The 22,950-nt window shown below is 45.8% G+C and overlaps 2 protein-coding genes across 2 annotated transcripts in view; both read right to left on the bottom strand.

Annotated features, from left to right (window-relative positions):
* The window catches only part of RABGAP1 (RAB GTPase activating protein 1), a gene marked incomplete at its 5' end in the record, with an annotated part of 60,044 nt that overhangs the window by 22,399 nt on the left and 14,695 nt on the right, over positions 1-22,950 (bottom strand). The window contains 3 exons of the mRNA XM_084272585.1: positions 17,140-17,290; positions 20,155-20,248; positions 21,868-22,042. Of these exons, the coding sequence (XP_084128711.1) occupies positions 17,140-17,290; positions 20,155-20,248; positions 21,868-22,042 (420 nt within the window). The remainder of the gene's footprint in view (positions 1-17,139; positions 17,291-20,154; positions 20,249-21,867; positions 22,043-22,950) is intronic.
* Positions 8,715-9,761, bottom strand: GPR21 (G protein-coupled receptor 21; the record flags this gene model as incomplete). Its single annotated transcript, XM_084272553.1, has 1 exon — positions 8,715-9,761. One exon carries the CDS (start codon positions 9,759-9,761, stop codon positions 8,715-8,717), a length of 1,047 nt encoding a protein of 348 aa, XP_084128679.1.

The following is a 22,950-nucleotide window of genomic DNA, read 5'->3' on the forward strand; positions in this document are numbered from 1 at the left end:
TTTCTTAAATGTATTTATGATCCATTCAGACCTTTCAAATAAAGTGTACAAGTGCATTTCAGAATAAAAAACTACACTCTTCACACAGCTCTGTAGAACACTACATTTCATCAAGAAACTTGAAGCAAAAACTTCCTATTAATCCACCCATGCATCCTTTGGCTACAATAATATCACTGATCAACAAGTACTGCTATTCAATTCGGAGTTTCCCTTTAAAGAGAAGGAGCATCCTAAAGGACACCACCCCTTCCAGAGACCTCTCTTTAAAGAGAGAATATTAAATAAATTAGCTAGGCTTTTAGGCAAAACAGTAAGGCTACTCAGTACTGTCGATGTATGATCCATGTATTTGGAGAACAGGCAATCCTAGGCTATGTGAAATGCGTCAACAGCCCTTGAAATTTTAGTAGTATCAAGATCACATCAATCAGAACAAACGGCAGACAAAAATGTAACCAGTGGAACAATCACTGAAAAAATGTGCAGTTTCTGTTGGGATGGGAAGTGCTGAGAACAGATCCAGGAAAGTGTTCAGAAAAATCAGCTAAAGAACCACATTGACATTCTTCAAATTACATATTTTACAAAGCCCTAAACGGTGTGACTGTCTAATTGCTGCTGTGTTAAACTGCTCATCTTAAAACATCTCTACACACATAGATAAAATACATATATATGTATTTTAAAAGAAGCGAATTAACACAGCAGTGACTGCAGTCACACAGTACACTTGTATATATATATATATATGTACATCTACAGCAAAAAGGAAACAAGCCAAGAGATGTATGACACAGCTGGGTACAGATCATCTCAAAGGGAATAACACATTTCCTTGAGTTCTAACAGCTCAGAGCAAAATTACCTCTTGGAAAGAATCAGGCGAAGATTCAGAATCAGATATTTACATGCTTCCCATTTATCTAGTTCCATTTAATATTTTAAAATACCCAAGTATTATTTTAAACCAGTAAGGTTTGTCATTTTTGGCTCAACTGTAGATTTTTCCTATTATTAGTCATAGTTGAACACTCAGCTACGGAACGGTCTCACAATGCCGGGGCAGAGGTGTCCCTCTCCCCTGGATTTTAACACCAATTCTGAGTTGGCACAAAAGCTGCAGTTCTGGAGCCCCAGCACCAACCCCTCCTCTGCTGCCTCGTGTACCCAGGTGCCCACCTTCACCCCCTCCCCTGCCCCAGCCAGCCCCAAAACCGAGCAAACCCAGGGATGAGGAGGAACCTGGAGGAGCCCCGAGTGACACCCTGACACTCCCCACAGCCCCGACACATGGAGTCCGGAGGGCTGGGTTGGCTCTAATTCACCTGTTGGCTTTTCCAAGCCACTTTTATGTCCTTTCCCCCCTGTAGCTGTTCAGCACAGGGGTTTCACACTCACACCTTTCTCACCCTTTAATACCAAACAGTTTCCATCAATAAGTGGTGCACAAAGCCCTCCCAACCACACCCCCCCTATACATGTGGCTATTCCCAGCCCCGCATGGACATGTGGGAGAAGCCCACCGGCTGTGACACTACTCGTGGAAGGAGCCAGGCTGTCTCCCCAACAAAACCCCTCATAAGGACCCTCTGACCAGCGTCAGTTCTCCACAGAACACACTGAGATAACCTCACCAGTGGCTTCCATGTCCCAGTCGCTGTGAAGGAGCAAGGAGACAGGTGGGACACGAGGAAAAGAAAGCATCCTTGAAAGGGAGATCGCTCCACTGTATTCCCTTCAGCAAAGCAACCTAGAAGCACATGCGCCCACAGCCTCCCATGCCTGTGGGTTAATTGTAAACAGCACATGGAAAAAAAACAATTAAAAAAGGTACTAATATAATTCTGAAATCCCTGAAGAAAGGACATACCCACGAGTATTAAGAACAGTAAAAAAAGCTCATCATTAGCAACTGCAAACTCGTTTCCATCCCGTTGCATTCGTTAGGGGAATACAAAATTGAATCTAGTGTTTACATGCTGGAGTTACAATAGAAACCACGCACGGGGAGGAAGGCATCAGCACCGGAGCCCGCGGGACACCGCGCTGCACCGCGCTTCCAGGGACACGGCTCTGAAGACAACACATGCGACTGCAAATCCTTTCAGGCAGTTCAAAAGCGTGTCTGGAGGTAATGCTGCTTCCTCTCATCTGAAAGGATTAACGGCACCGGTATTTTTAGTAGGTTTTAACGACAGCAATTTATCCTCAAGAAATACCCCTCCAAAAGGAGGGGATCAGAAACATACAGGTACCTCACAGCCCTCAGGGGTTTATTTCTTTCTACACTAAACATCAATTCCTTTGACAGCATCTACAGAAAGTGTTTTAAAAAATGCTTTTATGAAATACTTTTCATACTCAGTAATGCTAATATTTAAAAATACTTCACAGTGTGAGACTAATGTAACTTCATAAAACGAGCAACTTGAGTTAGCTAAAGCTCAAAGCCTTATGTTATATTAAAATAGTCCGAAGGTTTCACACACACACACACACAAAATCACTAGCACTATAAATATACCTAAGCCACTTTAGTGCAAAGTCTGGTTTTGCTTCCCCTGACAAATCCCTCTATATTCCTGCCAGCATATTAAAACGTCATCCTTTACTAATCTAATTATTGATTTTCAAGGATTCATTTACAGTTGAAATCCCAGAAGAACTTTTTTCAATTTACCATAAAAGTAATGACCCGGTTTATTAAGCATTTGATTGCTCAAACCACATGATCTTTGCAACATTTAAGAACGACTCACATATGCACAGCAAGATTTGAGTTCATCTTTACAAGGAGTCGCTTGAATTTGTTCAACTTTTTAATTAACGGGCTCTCCAGTAACGACCATCAGAGAGAAGCCAAAGCTCTGAATTACAAAATCACTATCCTCTACAAATCCATAATGAGAAAGAAGTCAGAACAAGCAGTTGGGCCCTTCCCTCTCCTGAGCCACCCAAGGGTGCCCCACGGCACTGCCACGGCAGGCAAAGGGACTGCCCGGCCGCAGGCCGCCATGGCCACCTTCAAACGGTGTTTGCCTCACTGAACCCCCATTCTAACTCCAACCAAACACAACGTGCATCCGCTCAGCGATTCTAACAACTCCTCAGTGAATAAAGCTCCTGGCTACCACCCTGCATACAGGGAGCAGCCCCACAGCCCCCAGACCTCCCAGTCGCTCCCTGGAGCGGAGCCACCTCCTCTTGCTGAGCTCTGCCATCCCGACACCTCCCACAACATCTCTGGGCCAAAGCAAAGAGGACTTTACCAACTTGTGTTTCTCAATCTAAGTAACCACAAATTCACTACTAGGGAATTGGTTTTGACTGGGCAGGCTGCTCATGTACCCCCGGGCTGTAAATAAACAGCCTGGGTCAGGATGCAGGAACATAATTAACGATTTCATTAAGTGCTACAGCTCAAGACCCACATATGATGCAGGTGAAATCTGCAAGCGCTTCCATTTGCCACGGACTCAGATGGGCACTTCTCATGTCATGCCCCAGCCTGTCCCCTCCTGGACGCCTCAACAGAACAGCCCCAGGGTTTACAAAGTGCCCTTTCCTGTAAGGGACACAGCGACTCTACCCCCGTTCAGGTGTAGAGACCAGGGAGGCCTTTACACCTCTCGGACCTCAGCAGGACATCAGTTACAGACACCTGCTTTGCCGAATTCATGTAAGGTCAGTGGCAAGGTGAAAGTCAAGAGCATCTCAAATGAGACCACGAAAAGGCCACGTCCTTGTCTTCCAAAGTCACAGAGGGGAAGAAAAAGCTTTTGGAACTAAACAGCAAAATAAGGGCCAGGCCAGGCAAATAGTTTAGCATGTGCTTTAGTACCTGAAGCTGAAAATGCATTGAAACAATAAAAGCCCTCTAAAACCTTCCCTCCTCTTTTTAAATTAAAATTACCTACAATAGAGGAATCAAGTAAATGGAAAAAATTTAAACAGGCCTTTTGTTTGTAACATCTAAGGGCTGGCTCCTAGGCTCAGATGGAAGCTGCCAAGACTTATGTTTTTTAAAGCATCCACCTGAATTCAGAGTTCTGTCAACTTCCAACCCTGATGTGCAGCAAGATCAGACTGAAATGTTTCAGACTTCTGGCCTCGTGAAGTTCAGTACAGCTGTTATCATCACAGCAGTTGGTAATACCCCAATAAACACTGAAAAATCTGCTGATTAAATTTGCATACTGAATGCTTCCATCTCACCTCACATACCTGCCTTCAAAGCACTTTTTTCAGAACAGAGAAACTACTGAAATTCAGGCCAACAGTGGGTAAAACCTTTATCTGAGTGGGAAAGGACCGAGCCAGAGAGACATGGTGTGAGACTGGAGTTTGGAAGTTCTCCTCAGAGCCTCTGCCGTAAGAAAGACTCTTCAGGCAACCTCATGCCACTCTTGCCAGTCTCTGTGCCAGTCTCTGTGCCTCGGGCCTTTGTAGCCCCCTCTCCTCATCAAAGACTCATGACAAGCACCCAGGACTGTCCCTTGGCACCCTGACACTGAGCCATGTCACACTCCCAACTACCAGAAACTAATTTCTGAGCTTAAAACCAAATAAAACCAAATAAAAAACAAATCAAAACAACTAAAGGCTGCAGAAACCGGTAATGTAAGATCACATGTGGGCAAAACCTTTGCTTCACACAAAACATCTGTCAAGTTAAAAATACCCTCACTTGATTGGAGATTATATTAAAAAGGAAAAAAAAAAAGTATTTCACAGACTTTCTGCCAGCCCGTTCGGAAAATGACAATATAAACACAAGCTGAACTTCCAGTAAACTTTAAAAAAACATATAACCAAGAGTTCTAGCTGAAGCAAACGATCACCTTCGGAGACGTTGTGCGTATGGACAGCCTTGCCATGGCACTTACAGAAAAGCCACTGAATTGCATCCTGCAAATGCAAGCTCTAGCAGCTTCATTTGAAAGTGAGGCAGATAGCCCTAATAAAACCCATAAATTTAGCGTCTGAGATGGAACTTCAAAATGAGTTCATTTAATCATATCCCACCACGCGATTTTTATGAAGATGTAATTCGATTTCTCTCCCCTCCTCGGTGTGGCATCGTCTGTGCAATGCTCCTGGTACCAATTTCTAAAGCACCAGGCACACTCGGATACAAATATAGCCAAGGAAGGATTAGTTTCATATGTACAATGATGAAAGTGATCCAGCTGGAAAGTCTGCTGCCGAGCAATTCATAGGGCAGGCTGGGATGAAAAGGACTACTGTGCCTCACGTTAACTACATGACAAAGGCTGTTAAATGGACTGCTGAGCAAACAAGGTAATACTCCACCAGATTACTTCTTCCACGGCTGGCACAGTGAGCAAGATTCACCCCCCTGCAATTTCACTGAAGACAACAGACTCAAATGTTTTGAGTATTTGGAACATCTAATCCCACACAAACCTAGATCAACATTAAATTAACTTAAAGGAAGAAAAGTAATTTAAATTAAAACAAAAATCCACAATAAATTAACACAGACAAAAATAGAAATATCTGACACTAAAACAAAGCTACTGAGGCAACAGTTCAAAGTGTCTGTCTGTACAAACATGGGGTGAAACCTGAATGCAGGAACTGGCTCCAACTCTTCTCTGTCCTCATCTCTCGGAGACTTCCAGCTTCTGATTTTCACCTCTCACAGAAATCATCTGAGCTGCCGAAGACTTTGAGATGAGTACAGCAACTGAACAAAAGCCTGGCTGTTAGGAATGTCAAAGCTGAACCTTAGCTGCAAATCAACAGCAGCTGCAGGCATGCATCTGCATCTGTAACAACCACTACACTTCAAGTACAATTCCAGGCTTACAGCTCAAGGAGCAACTGCTTCGTCTCCAGTTAAATCTCTGCGCTGTGCTTTAGACCCTTTACATTTTTTTTTACATTTTCCATATTGTCCAAACCCAGCACACACAATGCTCCTATTAAAACATTCTGTTCATGCCACCAAAAAAAAAAAGCAGCAATCTTTGCTCTCCAGCTTCCACTTAAACCCAAACCTGCAATTTCCAAGGTTTTGGGCCTTAGCAGATTATATTCTTCCCTTAAATTTAATAAAATGCTATTTTGGTGATAGATTGCATCACTGCAAAGACTTGGATATGTTAGATAAGGTGAAGAGTCAGAGAAAAGCTATGGGGAGTTTACCTGAGAGGCTGTTCCAAAAATACCAGAGGCGGACGCTTTGCTATGGGTGACTAAAGCCCTTGAATTGTTCCCCCAAGCCCACCTCTGCCCTGATACCCACACAGCACTTGAGAACAATTAGCCAGCTGATGTGCTGGGAGCCCATTATACCATTTAGAAGGGACACACTACAGCCTTATGCTCTGCTCCCCCCACAGCTGGCTGTGCCTGTAGCCAGAATTCAGGCTGGAAGGGCTCTGCAGCACTAACCACCTCCATCCATGGTGTCTGTCAAGGACCAGGGGTAAGCCCTGGCTCCAGACACCGTTCTGTTACGAAGGGTAACGGGCCCCGTCGCTGTGAAGCATCAGGGGTTATACAGGCTTCGTTCTTGACATTTCAGATGAACTAAGGGGGAAGTTTATCTTCAGAGGTTTGGACGAAATATGCTGAAAGCAGACCAAGATGTGACTCAAACGTGCTCTGTACCAGGGCTCCCAACCCCAAACTAGGCAGCAGTAGAAGGGGGCTCTGCCCATCCCCACCAGGAGCAGGGACACACGCCTATCTGTAAGAGGAGCTGGTGTCTGCCAGCAGTGAGTGCTGACAAGCACAAGCCCTGCCAGCAGCGCTTCATCCCGCTGCTCCTGCTTTTCTTCACCATTTCCTCACCGGCAGCCTCACCAGACTGCACAGGAGTAAACGTGGGTGGGCAGAGGCAGGACGGGCTGCAGCAGCCGCTGCACCTGCAAGCAGACAGGGACACACACAGTTACTGTCCAGGGCAAAGCACTGGAGAGGAGAGCCCAGGGCTCAGGCAGGCCAGAGAGGAAGGTGTGTGTGCGTTTGTGGGAAGGACAGGGTGCAGGAATAAAATCACCTCGATCTATAACAACAGCAGACCTGACACCATTTAACAAACCTCCAGAGCCCCTCAGCCAAGAGAATTACTCCAACTCTAAAAGAAAACCAACACAAACAATCACATTACTTTTCCCTAATCGTTTTTCACTGCGTTGTAACAGCACACACCAACCATCACACAGGAGCTCACTGAATTCCCCTGGCTCACAGCAGGCCCACACAGGGACTGGCAGCACAAAGAGGGGAGCAAACTGGGGCTGGTCACCACACACAACAACCTGCTCTCAGCCCAGCAGTGTGGGGGGAATATCCCTGTCCCAGGCACAGGGTGAGCTCAGACAACACAGGCCCTATTCCATTATTACAGGAGTACATGGTTCACTTTCACTTTCCAATATGGCATCAGTAAAAGGACAATGATAATCTTTAACGAATCAATCTGAGGGCCATGCTGCCTTAACAGCATCACAACACTCAAATATGCTTCATCTAAATTAGCCTGGAAAAGTTGTGGTCAAAGAGATTTTGTTTCCCAGACACTGGCTCTGTTTGACCAGTTAGATATGCGTTTGCCAACAGGATTTAGCTCCTGCTATATTGGAACCATCTTTAATCCCACGAAGGCCAAAGAAAAATGTCTCTGATTTAGCTCCGTGCACTTATGAATAACTCAAATACTACAGTTAAATTTACAGCATAGCTCCCTTAGCTGTTTAGAAGACAATTGTTTTCTTTCCTTTCCCCTTCAGTTCCAGTATGTAAAATATCAGAAGAATTTAGATTAAAAAGGGGGGGGGGGGAATGGGGGACGGGACATGTTATTTTTAAAGTTGTTCTTGAGAAAATTTCCACATACAAAACCGTGGCATTTCTCCACTGGTTTGAGAATGATTTTCACATGTTGGCATCATCCTCGAGTGGCTGCCACAACTCCTGTATCATAAAGCTACATATATTTTCTCTTATCAAAACACATTTCATTTGACTGCTAAATTTGGTCTGAGATCCAAGTCTTTCTTCTTCCTTCCCAACAAACAGGAACACGCAGGTGCTGTACTGGGATCCTGCACATGCGTCCTACCAGAGACACGGAAGCCAGATCAGTCCTCCTAAGCACAGGGCTGCTCAGGTCTCATTGCTGCACTCATGGCTCACCAAGACTTTCAGTTCACACTAAAACGTTCACGTTGTTCACTCCTGTTCTACAGGTCCTGTCTAGGTAGCACTGAAAAACAAATTGTTTGGCCCCTTCTGTAACGATGCTGGAACGTTGTGTCAATATACTTTGGCATATATTAAAAAATCCCTGTAATATACCATATACTGTGACATTTCCACTTCAGATCTATCATTTACATGTGAAGCACGAATCTCAAAAGAACCTAGTAAAGCTGTAAGAAAGACTACATTTTGCCGAAGCTCTCAGACACCCACTCCATTCAGTCACACCAGCTGGAGAGGTAAGTGTCAAGATACAGCTTTATTCTTAAAAATGAATATGGAGGTGAAACTCCACAGCCTCCTCCACAGCAATAATTTCTTAAAGTGAAATCACAATGGTATGTGCTCCTGATTCTTCTATGTCAGCAGCATTTCTCAGAAACCTTTTTGCAAATCTGGACATCTTAGAATCATATTTAACTTATTTTGCAATTAAGGGAATTGTCCCTGCGCTCCCAGTCCAGCCCACAGGCGTCTCAGACGTGACATCCGTTGGAAGATCTTTTGCTCCTAGAGGTAGAGGAGTCCTTAGCTACCCTCTGTCTAGCGCAAGAGGCACAAATAGCCCCCGAGAGACGCTTAAGCCCCTTCTGAAACACACTGTTGGAGAGACTGTAAATGACACAGTTGCAGAAACTGTTGCTAATGGCAAGCCAAGTGGTCAAGAAGGACGCAACGCGGTTACTATAGACATTGGAGCTCTCCAGCAGAAAATAGATTATGTAGGGCAGCCAGAGGATGTAGAAGACACTGGTGATGCGGAAAAGAACCATGGCATAGCGCTTGTCTGGGCAGGGCTGTGCCTCCCCAGCCTCCCCGTCCTGAGAGCTGAAGCGCACCCGCCTCTCGTTGATCTCCTTGGTGTGCTGCTGGCAGATGCGGAAGATGTTGAAGTAGGTGAAGCAGACGATGAAAGCAGCCGGGGCATAGAGCATCACCACAATGAAGAGGGTAAAGTAGGGATCGGTGTTCCAGGAACTGGCGCACCACTGGAACACATCCCCGTGATATCCAGGCTTTCCCCAGTGAAAGGAGGGTAAGAAGACCAGGCAGGAGTACAGCCAAATGACCAGTATGCAGATTCGAAGTCTCCATGGGGTAACGAGCGTGTTGTAGGTCAGCGGTTTGGTGATGGCAATGTATCTGTCAATGCTAATGCATGCCAAAGAGGCCATGGAGACGCTCTTCAGCACCGATACCACGTAACCAAAGATTTGGCAAATCAAGGACTCCCTTAAAACAATGGGGTAGTGCAGCAGAGACAAAGAAGGCACCAGACAGCTCACGCCCACCAGGAGGTCAGCATACGCCATGGTCTGGATGAAGTAGCTGGTGGTGTGATGGTTCAGCAGAGGTGCACAGTGAAAGACAAATATCACTATAATGTTGCCCGAAATAATCAGCACCATGAGGAACACGATAATAACCACTTCCAGGAGGCAAAAATTGATGGTCTCCAAATAGCTAATGGCCAGGAGGCAGAACGGCCGGCCACTCTGGTTGCCAACCAAAGAGGAGTTCATCTTGAGCACTGCAGTGATCTCTCTACTTCATGCTCCTGCCTGCTGCCTGCAGCCACTCCAGGAAGCTGCTGTCATTGCGGCTGGTGCTGTGTGTGTAGCAATGTCAAAACCGGAGCTCCGGTCCCCAGGGCTGCTCCAGCTGCTGCTGCTGTGCATTGTCTGCAGCACAATTCCCCTTTAAATCCGGCTCCCCGCCGCTACCGGTGCACCGGGACCCAGCAGCCGTCATGTCAGCAACTTCACACACGCACACGGGAGAGGGCCGAGATTAAAGCCCTCCCGGGTGGGCTGCCTCGTCCAGGAGGGATGAGGGGTTGGGGAAAGGGGGAGAAGGGACCTTCACCGAGTCAGGACGAGAGTCCTCCCAAAGGCTGACAGAAGAGAAGGGGAAAGTGTTTTACAGAACCGCCTCTCCCCGCGCTCCCTGCCACCTCCATCACCAGCCACCCCTTCTTCCTTCCCCACGCCCTGCTACAGCGCTTCCCCGCCGCCGCCTGCCCCCGCTCCCCGCCGGGCTCCCGCTGCGCCTCCTTCCCCCGTCCCTTCCCCACGCCCCGGGCCCGGGGCACGGGGCTCCGGCCAGAGGGCAGAGCCGGGCGGCTCTCGGGGAGAACCAGCCTGCCCGAAATCCCCGCCGCCGGCCATCCAGGCGGAGGGATGCGCGGCGGGGAAGGGGTCCAGCCCTTCTCTCCTGGCTCCATTTTGCACTACGCTTTTGTTCGCCGCCTCTCCCGGACCGCGCCGCTCCGGCCCCCGCCGCCGCCCAGCCGCCCCCCCCCCCCGCCACAACCTCCTCCGCCCCCGTCCCCGCCCGGCCCGGGGCGCAGCCGGGCCCCGCCGCCCCGGCCCTACCTGCCGCAGGGGAACAAAAGCCCCGGAGCATCCTCGGCCGAGCGCCGGCACGGGCGGCGTGTGCTCCGGCCGCGGCGATGCGGAGCCGGGGGGAGGGGATGGCGGGGAGGAAGGGGAGGGAGGCGGGCAGGAGCGCGGAGGAGGGCGCGGCGCCGGCGGGGACCCGGCGGGGATCCGGGCCGCAGCCCCCCGGCCGCTCCCTCGGCCCGCCCCGGCCGCAGGGAAGAAGGGCAGCCCGGCAGCGCCGGTCGCGGCCTCGGGAATGCGGGTCCCCACTCAAAAGGCGCTCGGGAGGCCGGTGTCCGAGTGGCTGGAGGCGGCGGGGGCCTCACCCGGAGAGACCCCGAAGCCTCCGGGAAAAGCAGCGGGTCCCCCCCGCTGCACAGCGGCCGGCTCTGCCCTCGCACAGCCCGGTCCTGCAGACAGACACACACCCACGCCCTGGTCCGACAGGCAGAGACAGACAGCCAGACACCCGCCGCACGCCCCTGCTCCTCCTCCCAGCACCTCTCCGCAGACAAACGACACCCGTCCAAGCACGGATGTGATTTCAAACGTTTCATTGTAATTTAAGGCTTTTCCATCCATCCCCTTTTGGGGAAATATTAATGAGCAAACATCTTTCCTGGGTGGGTGTGTGATGCTCAGGTGACACCTGAAACCAAAGGCAAAGCCCAGAACCTTGTCCCACCACTGCCAGAGATGTTGCTCCAGGTCGGTAAGCACCTCCTGCATACTATAAAAGGCATTGCTATCCCTGGCAGCCCTGAGATGACCCACACCAAACCAGACAAGCTGGAAAACCCAATGACATTCCAGAGAGCAAACGTGCAAGAGATGCCCTCACAGGACAGCACTTAAACTTGTATTCACACCACAGGCTGATACCATCACACGCATTTAACCCGAAAAACCTCTCCGATGCGTGCAAGGCAAAGATGTGGGAACAGGATGCTCGTATCTTCTTGTGTGTCAAGAGTGTTTTACTCACTTGACATGCTGGGAAACACGTTCCCTGGTATGTGGAAGCTGGTTCTCTGACCTGGATACCAGGCAGCTCCAGTGCCACAGCTCAGCCCCAGCCCATCGCTTTGCGAATCGGCCTTTGAACTGATCAAACCAGTTAAGAGACTGGAGAGAGGCTCTTCAGCAATTAAAGTCCTTCTGGTCAAAAATAAAAGCATGAAACAGGCACCCATAGGAGCGTAAAGTCCACACGCTGAATTCACCTGACACCAACCCAAGGTCTGGGTTAACTGAAGCTAAAGGGCTGTTATTCTGTGGGCTGCATGATAGAAAATGAACTGCAGCCAAAGGGACAGACCTCAAAACCACCACACTGCAGCGCGTGGGATTCTAGCTGACCTGTTCAGCAGAGGAAAAAAAATCCTGACACACTTGTATTGGTCAAATATCTGTGCCAGACAACAGCAAGACTTGGTAGATTTTTAACCAGTCTTGAGCAAAAACCAAGAACAAAACCTTTGGGTCTCCTGCTCTACCTATACCAACAAAAATCCCTTTACTATTGTCCTTCATTTTGTGTTTTAATTCATGGCATTTCTGTTCATGGCAATCAAAGTACTAGAACTGTAGCTAGGAAACATAAACTTTAAATTATATTTAGGCAAGGGCATTGTGGTTGTACAAAAAACAAGCTACGAGTGAATTGCTGCTGGAGAAATTATCTCCTATCTTTCCCAAGCAGAGGATGATTTACATACCAACTGATTCAAATAGTGTTTCTAGATCCTTAGGCATGAATAGCCACATCATAAACACCCTTAAGAAAACAACATACATTGAACTTCAAATAAATCTCAGATACATAAACCCAAGGTAAGTACTGGAGATGGTGAGATTGACCAGAACATCATCTGGTAGCTGAAACCACAAACCAAAAGATGCACCACCAAGTCATAAACCCCTCAAGGTTTAGATGTTTATCACATGTACCAACTTCACTCCTATTTAGCTGACAGGTATTGCTGTACAAGAGACAGATCTGACACTATTGTTTCTCTGAAGCCAGGAGGAGTAACTCCATCCCAAATTCATGCCAGCTGACTCCTGCCCACTGAACACACCCCAGCCCGAGCCAGCAGCATCTCAAGTTAATTCTCCTGAGCACCCCTGCACCAGAAGACTGACCTAAGTGGCCAAGAAAGGCTTAAATTGCAACTGGAAGGTAACTGGGCTGGAGAAACCTGCTGCCTGCAACCCCAGCTTACAAGCAGAACACTTCTCAAGACATTAAACCCCTAATGGTTCAGGTAGCTGAGGTCTGAGAGAGGTTGGAAAATGTTTCTGCATCTCCAGGATTTCTCCCACTCAATGCAGTGACACAATCTGGCCTCAGGTAAGGCTATGGAAAGGTATTCAAACAATCATTAAGAGCTGCAGTGACAACTCTTGGGAAAACTACTGCTTGTAAAGGATAATTAAACTTTTATCATCACATGATCAAAGCTAATCAAACAGGGGATCTGGAGGTTCGGGCGCACTGACTGCAGGATTACATCATGCTTCTCCCACCGTGATTCACAGATGTATGCTAGGTTCCATTTCAGCTGATCATACACAATTGTGGCCCTTGGCACTCCTGAAAATTAAATGCATTCTTCTCAATTTATATGAACATATGGAAATCTGATTGTCATACAAGCGGAAAATAAATGTTAGCCACCCACAGCTCCAGCACTGTTACATTTTCTGCCACTGACGAAGCAACACATTCAGTCAGATAATGGTAGTGACATTTTAATCTATTTCTTCATTAAAAACTAGTATCATTTGCACCAAGACAGAGGATTATATTTGGTACAACTCCTGTGCAATGCAGCCCTCTGCTCATGGAGGCAGAGAAGTGGGAAGATGAGAGTTAGCAGGAATCCTGCTGTAAGAAAATGCAGAACAAATTCCCCTCTTACCAGGCCTAGAAGTTCTACCAGAAATAGTGACCCCAGCATAAAGTCCCAGGATACTTCTGCCACTGGATTTGGTTTTTATTTTATTTGTGCCACAAGATGTCCCTCTCACGTTGTAATTTTCTTAATATAGAGTATTTATCTGGTGCAACAGTTCATGGGTTTTTTTCCTTTCAACATCATCCCTCCCCTCACAGACCCACATCCAATTGCTTTGATTTTTCTCCTCGATACTGTAAATGTCAGGTTTAAAAACTTGGTATTATACTTTTCTCCACTGAGACATCACCACTGATCTGAGGGATTCAGCAGCTGTATTAATCCTTTTTAAAAACCTCCTCTGAAAAGCAGCGTCTCAAAATCGCCTATTTTGCTTTGGTTCAGGATGCTTTTATAGTTCTGGGGTTTTTTTAACCCAGATGGCTAGCTTTACAAATTTTCTACTCAACAATGCTTTCCATCTACCTGTGACTGCTCAAAAGCATGCAGTATTTTTCCTGCAGGTCTCCATTAATGCCTGGAGCGAGTCCCCACCACTCTCCTCCTGCCTTTCCGTGGCTGGACGCCTGAAGATTAACAGCCAAACCCACGACTGCCAAAGTCCTACCAGGAACAGATGCCTCGCAAAGGGATTGTCTAGATCGCTTTACCTAGAGTTTGCTTTCTGTCCCCAGAAGGGACATGACCTTAATTCACTGGGCTGGCTTTCATCCACACTCCCCACCACCAGCCCAGCAATCTGGAGTTGCTAAAAGCTTTATTACTGTACACAGATGGTGTGCAAATTCTCCAAAGTCATTTGTGGAAGCACCACGATGGTGAAACTTCGACAGTGCTGCAGTAACAAAGAGCAGAGCACAAAAACCCAGTGAGAGAGCACAGGATTAGCAAGCCAACACTGTCCTGATGACCAGGGTGCAATGAGTGCACCTGGTCGCATGGTTTCAATGCATCTGTAATGCACAAGGCAGACTGAAGAAAACACCTAGACACAACCCTCAGTGGCAGAATCCAACACTCCTTGTCCACCATGCAGTAGCCACACATCACCAGTAAAAGCAAACCTACTCTCTCAGCAGTTAATTTGCAGAAGAAAGCAAAACCACCACCCCCAGGCCCCAGAGACTCGCCGAGCACCAGAACCTGCAACCAACACCCTGTGCACCAGGGAAAAAACCAACAAGCCAACCCTGAAAGAGGCCAGCAGCGTTTGAAGCAGCTGTCAACACAGATCCTTATTAATTTGGGACTCTGCTGCCACATGGGGTCATGAAAAGCCTGGCAGAAATCAAATGCAGCTAACAGAATAGAGGTCAACATTAAGAGAGAAGGGGCACTGGATTATGAGTACTCAAACAGGCTTACTGCATCTCCTACTTGCACTGAAGAGCAAAGGTTTTACATCAGCTCCTTGTGCTGCAGCACTACACCACAGCAACTATTCTGAGCTTACCCCTTCCCATGCAGGGTAATGCAAATAATTGTGTGCCTGACAGGGAAAAAACCTGTATCAGTGACATACAAAACATGGGGAAGCAATATGAGGATGGGAAAGCAATATAAGAGCCCTGCCTTCACATAATTAACCATTATATGCTTCTTCCCCCCAAATACATTTACTCCTGTGCATTGCTGCATACATTAGAACTCCAAAACTGTCAAATAATCTATGGAAGGCATGAAAATAAGAAATAGAAGCCAAAGCAGCACCGGCATTATTATACTGTTAGCTTCTACTATGCACAAGGGCTCTGGAAATGTTATCTTGGGTCTTGAACTCACATTCTCATCTGCCTCCCAAACAAATTTGCATCCTTTGCACACAGCCACTGCTAAGTTTTTGGGAAACCTTACACTGCTTCCACTGCCTGCAGAAGTCCCAGTTCTGCTCTGAACCAGGCAGATACTTCTGCTCCCAAAGCACCAGCCTCTGTCCAACCCATGGGAAGAGCCACTGTGCCCTTTCATAAATAATCACAATAAAGCAAACAGCCTCAAAACGGGTCTAACACAGCCCTTCCAGATTTAAGGAGACTTCATTTGCTTGAGCTGGTTATCGCAGCGTGCTGGTAGCATACTACAGGCCTCACATGGCTACAGCACAGCCTGAAAACGGCCGTTCAGTGCTCCCTTTCTGTTTAATTCCTTGGCTAGTTTCCATGCTGTGTGACCAGCACAGGTAGAGCCAGTCCTCCTGCTGCAGAACGTGGGGCTGGACCAGCCCACTCCCCCTTCTACTCAGCATCCAGAGACAGTCCCAGCACATCAGATGCAGGTTACTCTCTGCCTGCCAAATGTCAATGAGCAGAAAGGTTTCACAGATTTAAAAATGAGACGTTACACAATCCCCTCCCTGCTCACAAAGATAGTAGCAGTACGTGTCACCAACTGTGCCACAGAGATCTCTTCCTTCCTGATACCAAAACACTGAAACAGAGAAACAAGTGACACTGTCAGCTACTCGCCAGGCAATTAAACTAACACAACAGGAGTAGCTGCAATAAACTCCTTGCCAGAGCACTCAGCCTCCACATTATTTGTATAATTTATTCACCATGAAATCCAAGTTACAGCTCTACAATGCACGCCCCAATATTAAGGGATTCAGAGCGAGTTTCCTCTATATTCAATAAGTGTGTGAAAAGTACTTATGGCAGAACATTTTTAGCTAATCTGAGATGATTCATGCAAATCACGTAGGATCCTTCCTGCATGATTCCAGCAGAAACCAAGTTTAATTTCAGAAGCCCTCTTGCCCTCAGAATACAGTTTTAATTGCTCCGTGCGAATCTGTACCATCAGAACATAGATATGCAAAGGCTGATTCAGTTGGTTTGCTTTTTTAACTGGTGAATAATTAATTTCTGCTATATTTGTGCTAAAGTTGCACCATCAATAATTTTTTATACAGTCTTTCCAGACCTGCACATTCAGTGAAAGCAGTAACTACACTGTAGCTATACAGGTAATAGTCAAATACGAATTACCACATCAGAACTCTGGATAAGGAAGTGAGACATCCTTTTGTCACCCATTTGTTACTCTACAACTTAGAGAAACACTGAATGATGTCTGTATATCTGATTCTTATTTTCTTTTCCTATGTTGCTGCAGGCAGCATTCAAGATGAGAAGTTAAACCACTGCTGCCTCGTGCAAAAATATCCAAACACTGGTTTTTCTATCAAAAAAGGCTGCAGTTTCAACTGGTGTTGGATTTTTAGCATAAATGTTAAGACAATACAGCAGAATTCAGTTCTCATTTGGGAAAGCCAAACAAGTAAAGGAAATGAGCTCCCTGAATCTCTGTGAATTATGAAAGCAATTAATAGAATACTAATTTTTCACAGACTCCGAACTCATCCGAGTGAAACAGAAGTAGGACTGTTAAAAAGAAGCCACTCAAAGTAGAGGTAATGCCACAGCATGCTTGGCATATTAGGGGGTTTTGTTGGAGGAATGATTGAACTAGCCTTGCTAGTTAATAGCCTGTATTCAGATACACTGGAGCGGGTACACACAACCTTGGAAATCACTGCATTTCCATTCCTTAAGGTATAGGGAGGGGGGAAAAGGAAAGGGATATTAAAGGCATTCTACCTTTGTGATGAGAATTCGGTACTTCTCCACCAGATGATCATTGTTATGACACCCTGCCAGCAGCTGCCACACTTCTCCTCTCAGGGCCTCAGGGACTCCACTTCTCACCAACGCCGACAAGGTCTTTGGCCTGACGCTCAAATTGAGGTGCCTGGGTACAGGAGGAGGCATTGTTACCACTCTCCATGTGTAAATAAATGAGCACACGAGCAACAGCTGATGTGGATCATCAAACATGTCAAAGGACAGGAGCTTCCAGACAGCCCCTTGTTCCCAGAGTAAGTGAAATTCAAGTTACAAAAGCAGTACATTTGGAGCAGCATTTTCCAAACTATTTCCTCCACTCCACAAACATATGTTAGAAACCATTCAGTGAACCACAAACCCCAGCAACAACAAGAGCTAGAGGACAGATACCACAGCGTGTAAGCTTCAACCTCAACCTACACCAAGCTGAGAACTGGTTTGCAGAAGCACAGACTTCTCTCTAGACCTCCTGCTCCCCACGGGCAGGTACCCTTCCGGGTGAGGGGGGAGAGAAGGCAGGCAGAGAGCCATGGCAGCATCTCACACCCTTCCCTAACTCCATCCGTGCATTTAAGCAGTCTCCACTGTACAAGCTAGTCCCAGCTAAACAGTTTTCTCAAGTGAGACTGGTGACAGCTCATAAATTACAGCACTGCAAGTTGTAAAAACTAAACCTCCATGTAATTTATGCAGTTACAGAGAGTGAAGCTGAACAGCCCGTTCGTGGCTCACAAATAAAACCCCCAAATCACAGAGACCTTAAAGCAAAGAAATGACATTTTTTCTGGGGTTACTAAAACCCAAACTTGCAGGACTGACAGACAAAGCATGAAAACCCCAGGAACTTACATTATACTGACCACATTATCTTCTTAACAACAAACTGGTATTTCAGAATGTTTGTTAACAATCTAACAATTGCTAACTGTTGGTGGATGGTAATTGTAGACAAGACTGAGACTCCTTGTTGCCCTTCAGCCTCCAGTGCTCCAACACAATAACCTGGAGACCAGCAATGCTGGACATGTAAATCAGTATATGTTTCCCAGAGCCTAGTAGCATAAATGCATAAACATCCTCTTTCACTTTGTTTTCTCTAAACAAAATCAACTATAATAAAAAGAATATTTATATAATAATGCCATTTATATCTGTATACATTCATATCTATACTTACATATTTATAGAGCATTTATTACACCTCTGTAATATATAAATATATACAAAATACTTCTTCCCTACAAAACATTCTGATTCTTTCTGAAGGCCTGTAGAAGTGCTGAGCCTTGATCTCAGAGCAGTAGAGTGCCACAGCAATCCCAATGAACAGAGCTGTGAGCTGTGGGCTGAAAGCCACACACCACTAGATGCTTCCAAACCACTTTGAACTGAGAAGCTGTGTGACTGGGCAGGTGTGAAACACGAGCCAGATATGATTTAGAAATCACAGAACAGCAGTGCATATTTAATTGCTATACAAATCTAATTACAGGATTCCAAAAAACTAGCATGAAACTACCTGAACTCTGATTTTTATGATTTTCAATCCTCTTATGTTAAAAGCTCAAGGATCATTACTTCCAAATACTCAGTTTTAGTTAAGAAGGAAAGCCCTTTAACACACATTAAAGTTGTTGCCAGCATTAGAACAGAAGCACTTCATATCCTCTTAGAGCTGCCAAAACACTTTCAATGGGAGTCAGGTGCCTTAATTATCCTTGAGCCCTTGGAAGGGTTACAAAATATTCCAGTTGAAAGCAACTTTCTCACAGCCCCAGATGCACAGAGCTCATCTGTTAAAGATGTTTCTACAAGCCTAGGAGAGGGAGGGAAAAGGCATCAGGTATCATTTCACCACAGCCTTCCCCTTCTTAGGAGCCACTTTCCTACCAAATTAGCACAATGTATCAGTGCAAACCCAACCTGGAAGTAAAAGTACTTATTCAAATGAGTACTAAGTAGCTGCAGAAAATAAGAATAATGCTAATTAACCTTAATTTAAAGGGAATCCTGGCTAAGTGGCCACATCAATCCCTTCCCTCACCTAAAGTGCATGGCTTGTTCTAATCTCTGCTTTACTGCTCCATAGATCCAATACTCTGTTCAGATCTTTGATGTGCTGTACACCCCTTTCCCAGCTCCTCAGTAACACGAGGAAGCAGAAGGCAATAACTAAAGCCAGAGTCAACATGTAGCACATGTGAGCTCAATCTGATGTTGTGCCTGTCAGCCCCCTTTGTGGGAAAAAGGGAAAAAAAAAAAACCCCAAACCCTCCTGCAATCATCAGCATCACTTTCTTAGAACTGCTCAGGATACTTCAAGGCAAATAAAAGCTCCTTCATGAAAGGAGGACAGGTGTTGCATTAGCAACTCGACTGTCAAGAAACACTCTTCTCTTCTTGTAAATTGGCATTTTCTAGGAAAAAAACAGAAGAGCTCATGTACTTCCTTCTTGGCAGGCTTTGGAGCAATCTTCCTTTAGATAAGGGAGGAAAAGCATCTTCCCTATCCAAGTACAGATCTCCCATGTTCTGAAGCTGCAGTTACTAACACATGACAGCTGCAGGAAAAATCGGCTGTGAACTACATTGGAATTACAAAGAGGGATGGAAGTGATCTATGCAAAATAAAGACAAAGGAAGCACCACGTTTTCTTTATACTACTTAGTTTAGGTTTTTCTTTAACAGAACTGAAACTCACAGATAAGAAAAATATTCATTTTAAAAGATAAGCACCTAAAGACACAGCATAACTGAATTTCTGTACAGTATTTAAGCATGCATGAAAACACTTAAAACACCCTCAAGAAGAAATGAGAAAACAGAAAATCAGAGAATAAGGGGTGTTGTAGAGATGAAGGAAGACTAAATCCATACTAATCTCAACTCGGCTGGCTTCTGGAAACAACAAAAACTGCAAGCAGAAGGAGCAAACAGACTGAGAATCTTCAGAATTGTGATTTTCCAAATGGGATTTTGCCACTTACCATTTGGACAGCAGCTCTCCCCACGTCTCAAGAATTTTTTCTGCACACTCTTTGGAAACATCTCCAGAACCACTTAAGAGTGGTTCATCATTGTCTGCCAACAGAAGAGAGGATGTGCTATGAGACAACAGCCATTACTCTGCCTCTACAGACTTAAATGCTGCTGCTCTCCTGCCTGCATCGCGTGTGGCAAGAACTGCTCATCTCTGCAGGCAGCACTGGTGTGCTTGACTCAGGGAAGGCAGGATTAAGCCTTCTTGGAGGAGCGCTGTGACACGGCAAGAGACAGAAGACAAGCAGCAACACATGACATCCTGGTTAAAAAACAGGGGAAAATTCTACCATGAGGGTGGCAAAAGTGATACAAGGACCTGGAGAGGTTGTGGAAACTTCACTGTTGGAGGCAGTCAAAACACAACAGGACAAGATTTTAAACAATCTGTCTGGATTCCCAGGGAGTGGGAGCCATGATCAGAGACCTCCAGACATCCTTCTCACCTAAGCAATTCTGTTCTTCTACCCAAACTTTTGGAGGACTACCAAAACCTCTCAAATTGCACAACTTTCCATGTGAGAAAAGCTACAATTCTCTAGAAGCTAAAGAGACAACGAAGTCAATGTTGTTCCACCGAGCAGGTAGAGACTTGTTGTGTTCCTGCAGATCCATGGAAAGTCCACAAAGATATTTAACTGTTTTGTACTTTTACTTTGAAAGCCAGTACTTTCTGATTCCTTTCCTTGGCTGATGTACTCCCAGACATTTTTAAACACTCACAGCAAGTGTCATATACAAAGCCACTATTTCACTGACAGAGTAGTCAGCATTTGTCTTGCATTATTGAGGAAATACTTTTTTTTTCTCCTCATTAAATCAGTGCTTTCTCAGCTGACACCTGAACTTGTCAGACACTCTTGCAATGTCTTGAGGTCGTGTCAACTGTGAACAAAAGAGTTACGTATGTTCCTGGTGTCGCAAACGGTAACGGCTGTGGTTTGGCACAGTGGTTACAGGCTGCCAATGAATCACTTTGCAAAGGAGTTAATTCTCAAGCCAACCTTCCCTCCTTTTTCCCCACTCCTCCCCAAAAGGGAAATCACAGCACACAAGTGTAACAATTCACCCAAGGCCACAGAGGCAGCCAGCAGAAAAAGTGAAAAAGCAGAGATTCAAACGATCTCCACTGCAGCTCAGAGCTGCAGGGCCAGATGTTTATATACTCAAATAAGTCCATATTCTGGTTTATGAGAATTTTTAAAAAGCAGAGAAAAGATCTTGAAAACTCATTACATTTGGGGTTGGGCAGGTCCCAGTATGGTTTTATGCCTTACAGATGTCCACACTCTCCTCCCCCCTAAAACGTGCTGCTTGCTTTTATTTCCAAATAATACCAGCTTCTCATCTTTACTCTCAAAACTGCTCACAGCTGCTCAGGGAGGGGCAGAAGCTACATGATAATCCCAAATTTTTAGCAGCCTCTTTTCACACTGTTCCAACTATATCACACTTCGTGGCTTCATGAGGTCTGGGCTGAGAAAGCACAGAGAAGTGTCAGACAGGGGAGAGGCTGATCCAGGGTACCGGTTATCGACTACTCACAGCACTAAAGCAAGAGAAGACAACAACCAGTAGGGCAGATCCTGACTGGGGAGGATTCAACTTGTTTTAGAACAGTTTTTTTACTGACTGCCCTCTCTGTCAAAGCCATCTCTTACCTTCCTCTTCATCATCCTCTGGAGGAGAAGGAATCATCGAGCCCTGTGACCCCGACTGGGGCAGGCGCAGCGAGGGGCTTGCTGTGGTTTTCCTTCTCTCCCGTTCCGACTCGCTCTCCAGACACACAACTTCATATAACGTGTCTGAGTTGTTCTTTCTGTCCTTTTGCTTTATCTGGGGAACAAGAGGCTTCATTTCACTGAGGAAAGCTGCACAATTACCCAGATTACTTTACAAGGCTCTACCTTATGAAGGGAAGAGCTGAGAACCCATTTTCATCACATTCTACCGTGAGGGATGCTCAGCCCTTGCAGGACACAATGCATCATGCAGGCCTGCAAGTGTTTCTATCCTGAATGCCCAAGAACCAGCCATAAGCACACTGCACCTGAAAGGTGTCAGGATCTGTCACAGAGCATGAGAGTTAACAGAAACTGCTCATCTTTATTTTCCCCACCATGGCAATTGTCTTTAGTGACACTTCCAAGTCACACATCTCCGTGTATATTGCTGCAGGAACACAGATAGTTGAGTCCCAAAGTATCATGTGGCCCTGTTTTCTCCTTCCTTTTCCAAGCTTTGGTACTTTCTTTTTCCTTCAAGTGCAGATTTTCATTTGTGAAATGGTTCTAAAATTGTAACACAGTCTAAGGATTGAGTATTAATATTTCATAAATGAATGAAAATAGAGAGTAGAAAAGGAAAGGTGAACAAAAGAGGGAAATAAGATTTGTAATTATACTCTAGCTAAGCTCCCAGTGCTCAGTTTTACCCTTTGGAGCATTAAGCATGAAGAGAAATGCATCAAAACTAAAAATGACAATCACTACACGTAATCTGAGCAAATAAAATCCCTCTGCTTTCTCCATTTCCCAATAAAGAATCCCTGCTGAAGGAAGATAAGCCAACTCTACACTGCTGTACTTTTAATAAGCTAATCGTGGCTCCATAGAAACAGGTTTCCCTTCCAGGCTTATCAGGCCTTGCATTCTACATTTGTTGCTTGCACTATGATTTCTGATAATCTTCCATTAGTAAACTGGAAGTGGGATAACCTGACAGCACCCATGGAAAAAAGAGAA

This window comes from Gallinula chloropus (assembly GCF_964237585.1).
Source record: "Gallinula chloropus genome assembly, chromosome: 18".
NCBI classification, from domain to species: domain Eukaryota; kingdom Metazoa; phylum Chordata; class Aves; order Gruiformes; family Rallidae; genus Gallinula; species Gallinula chloropus.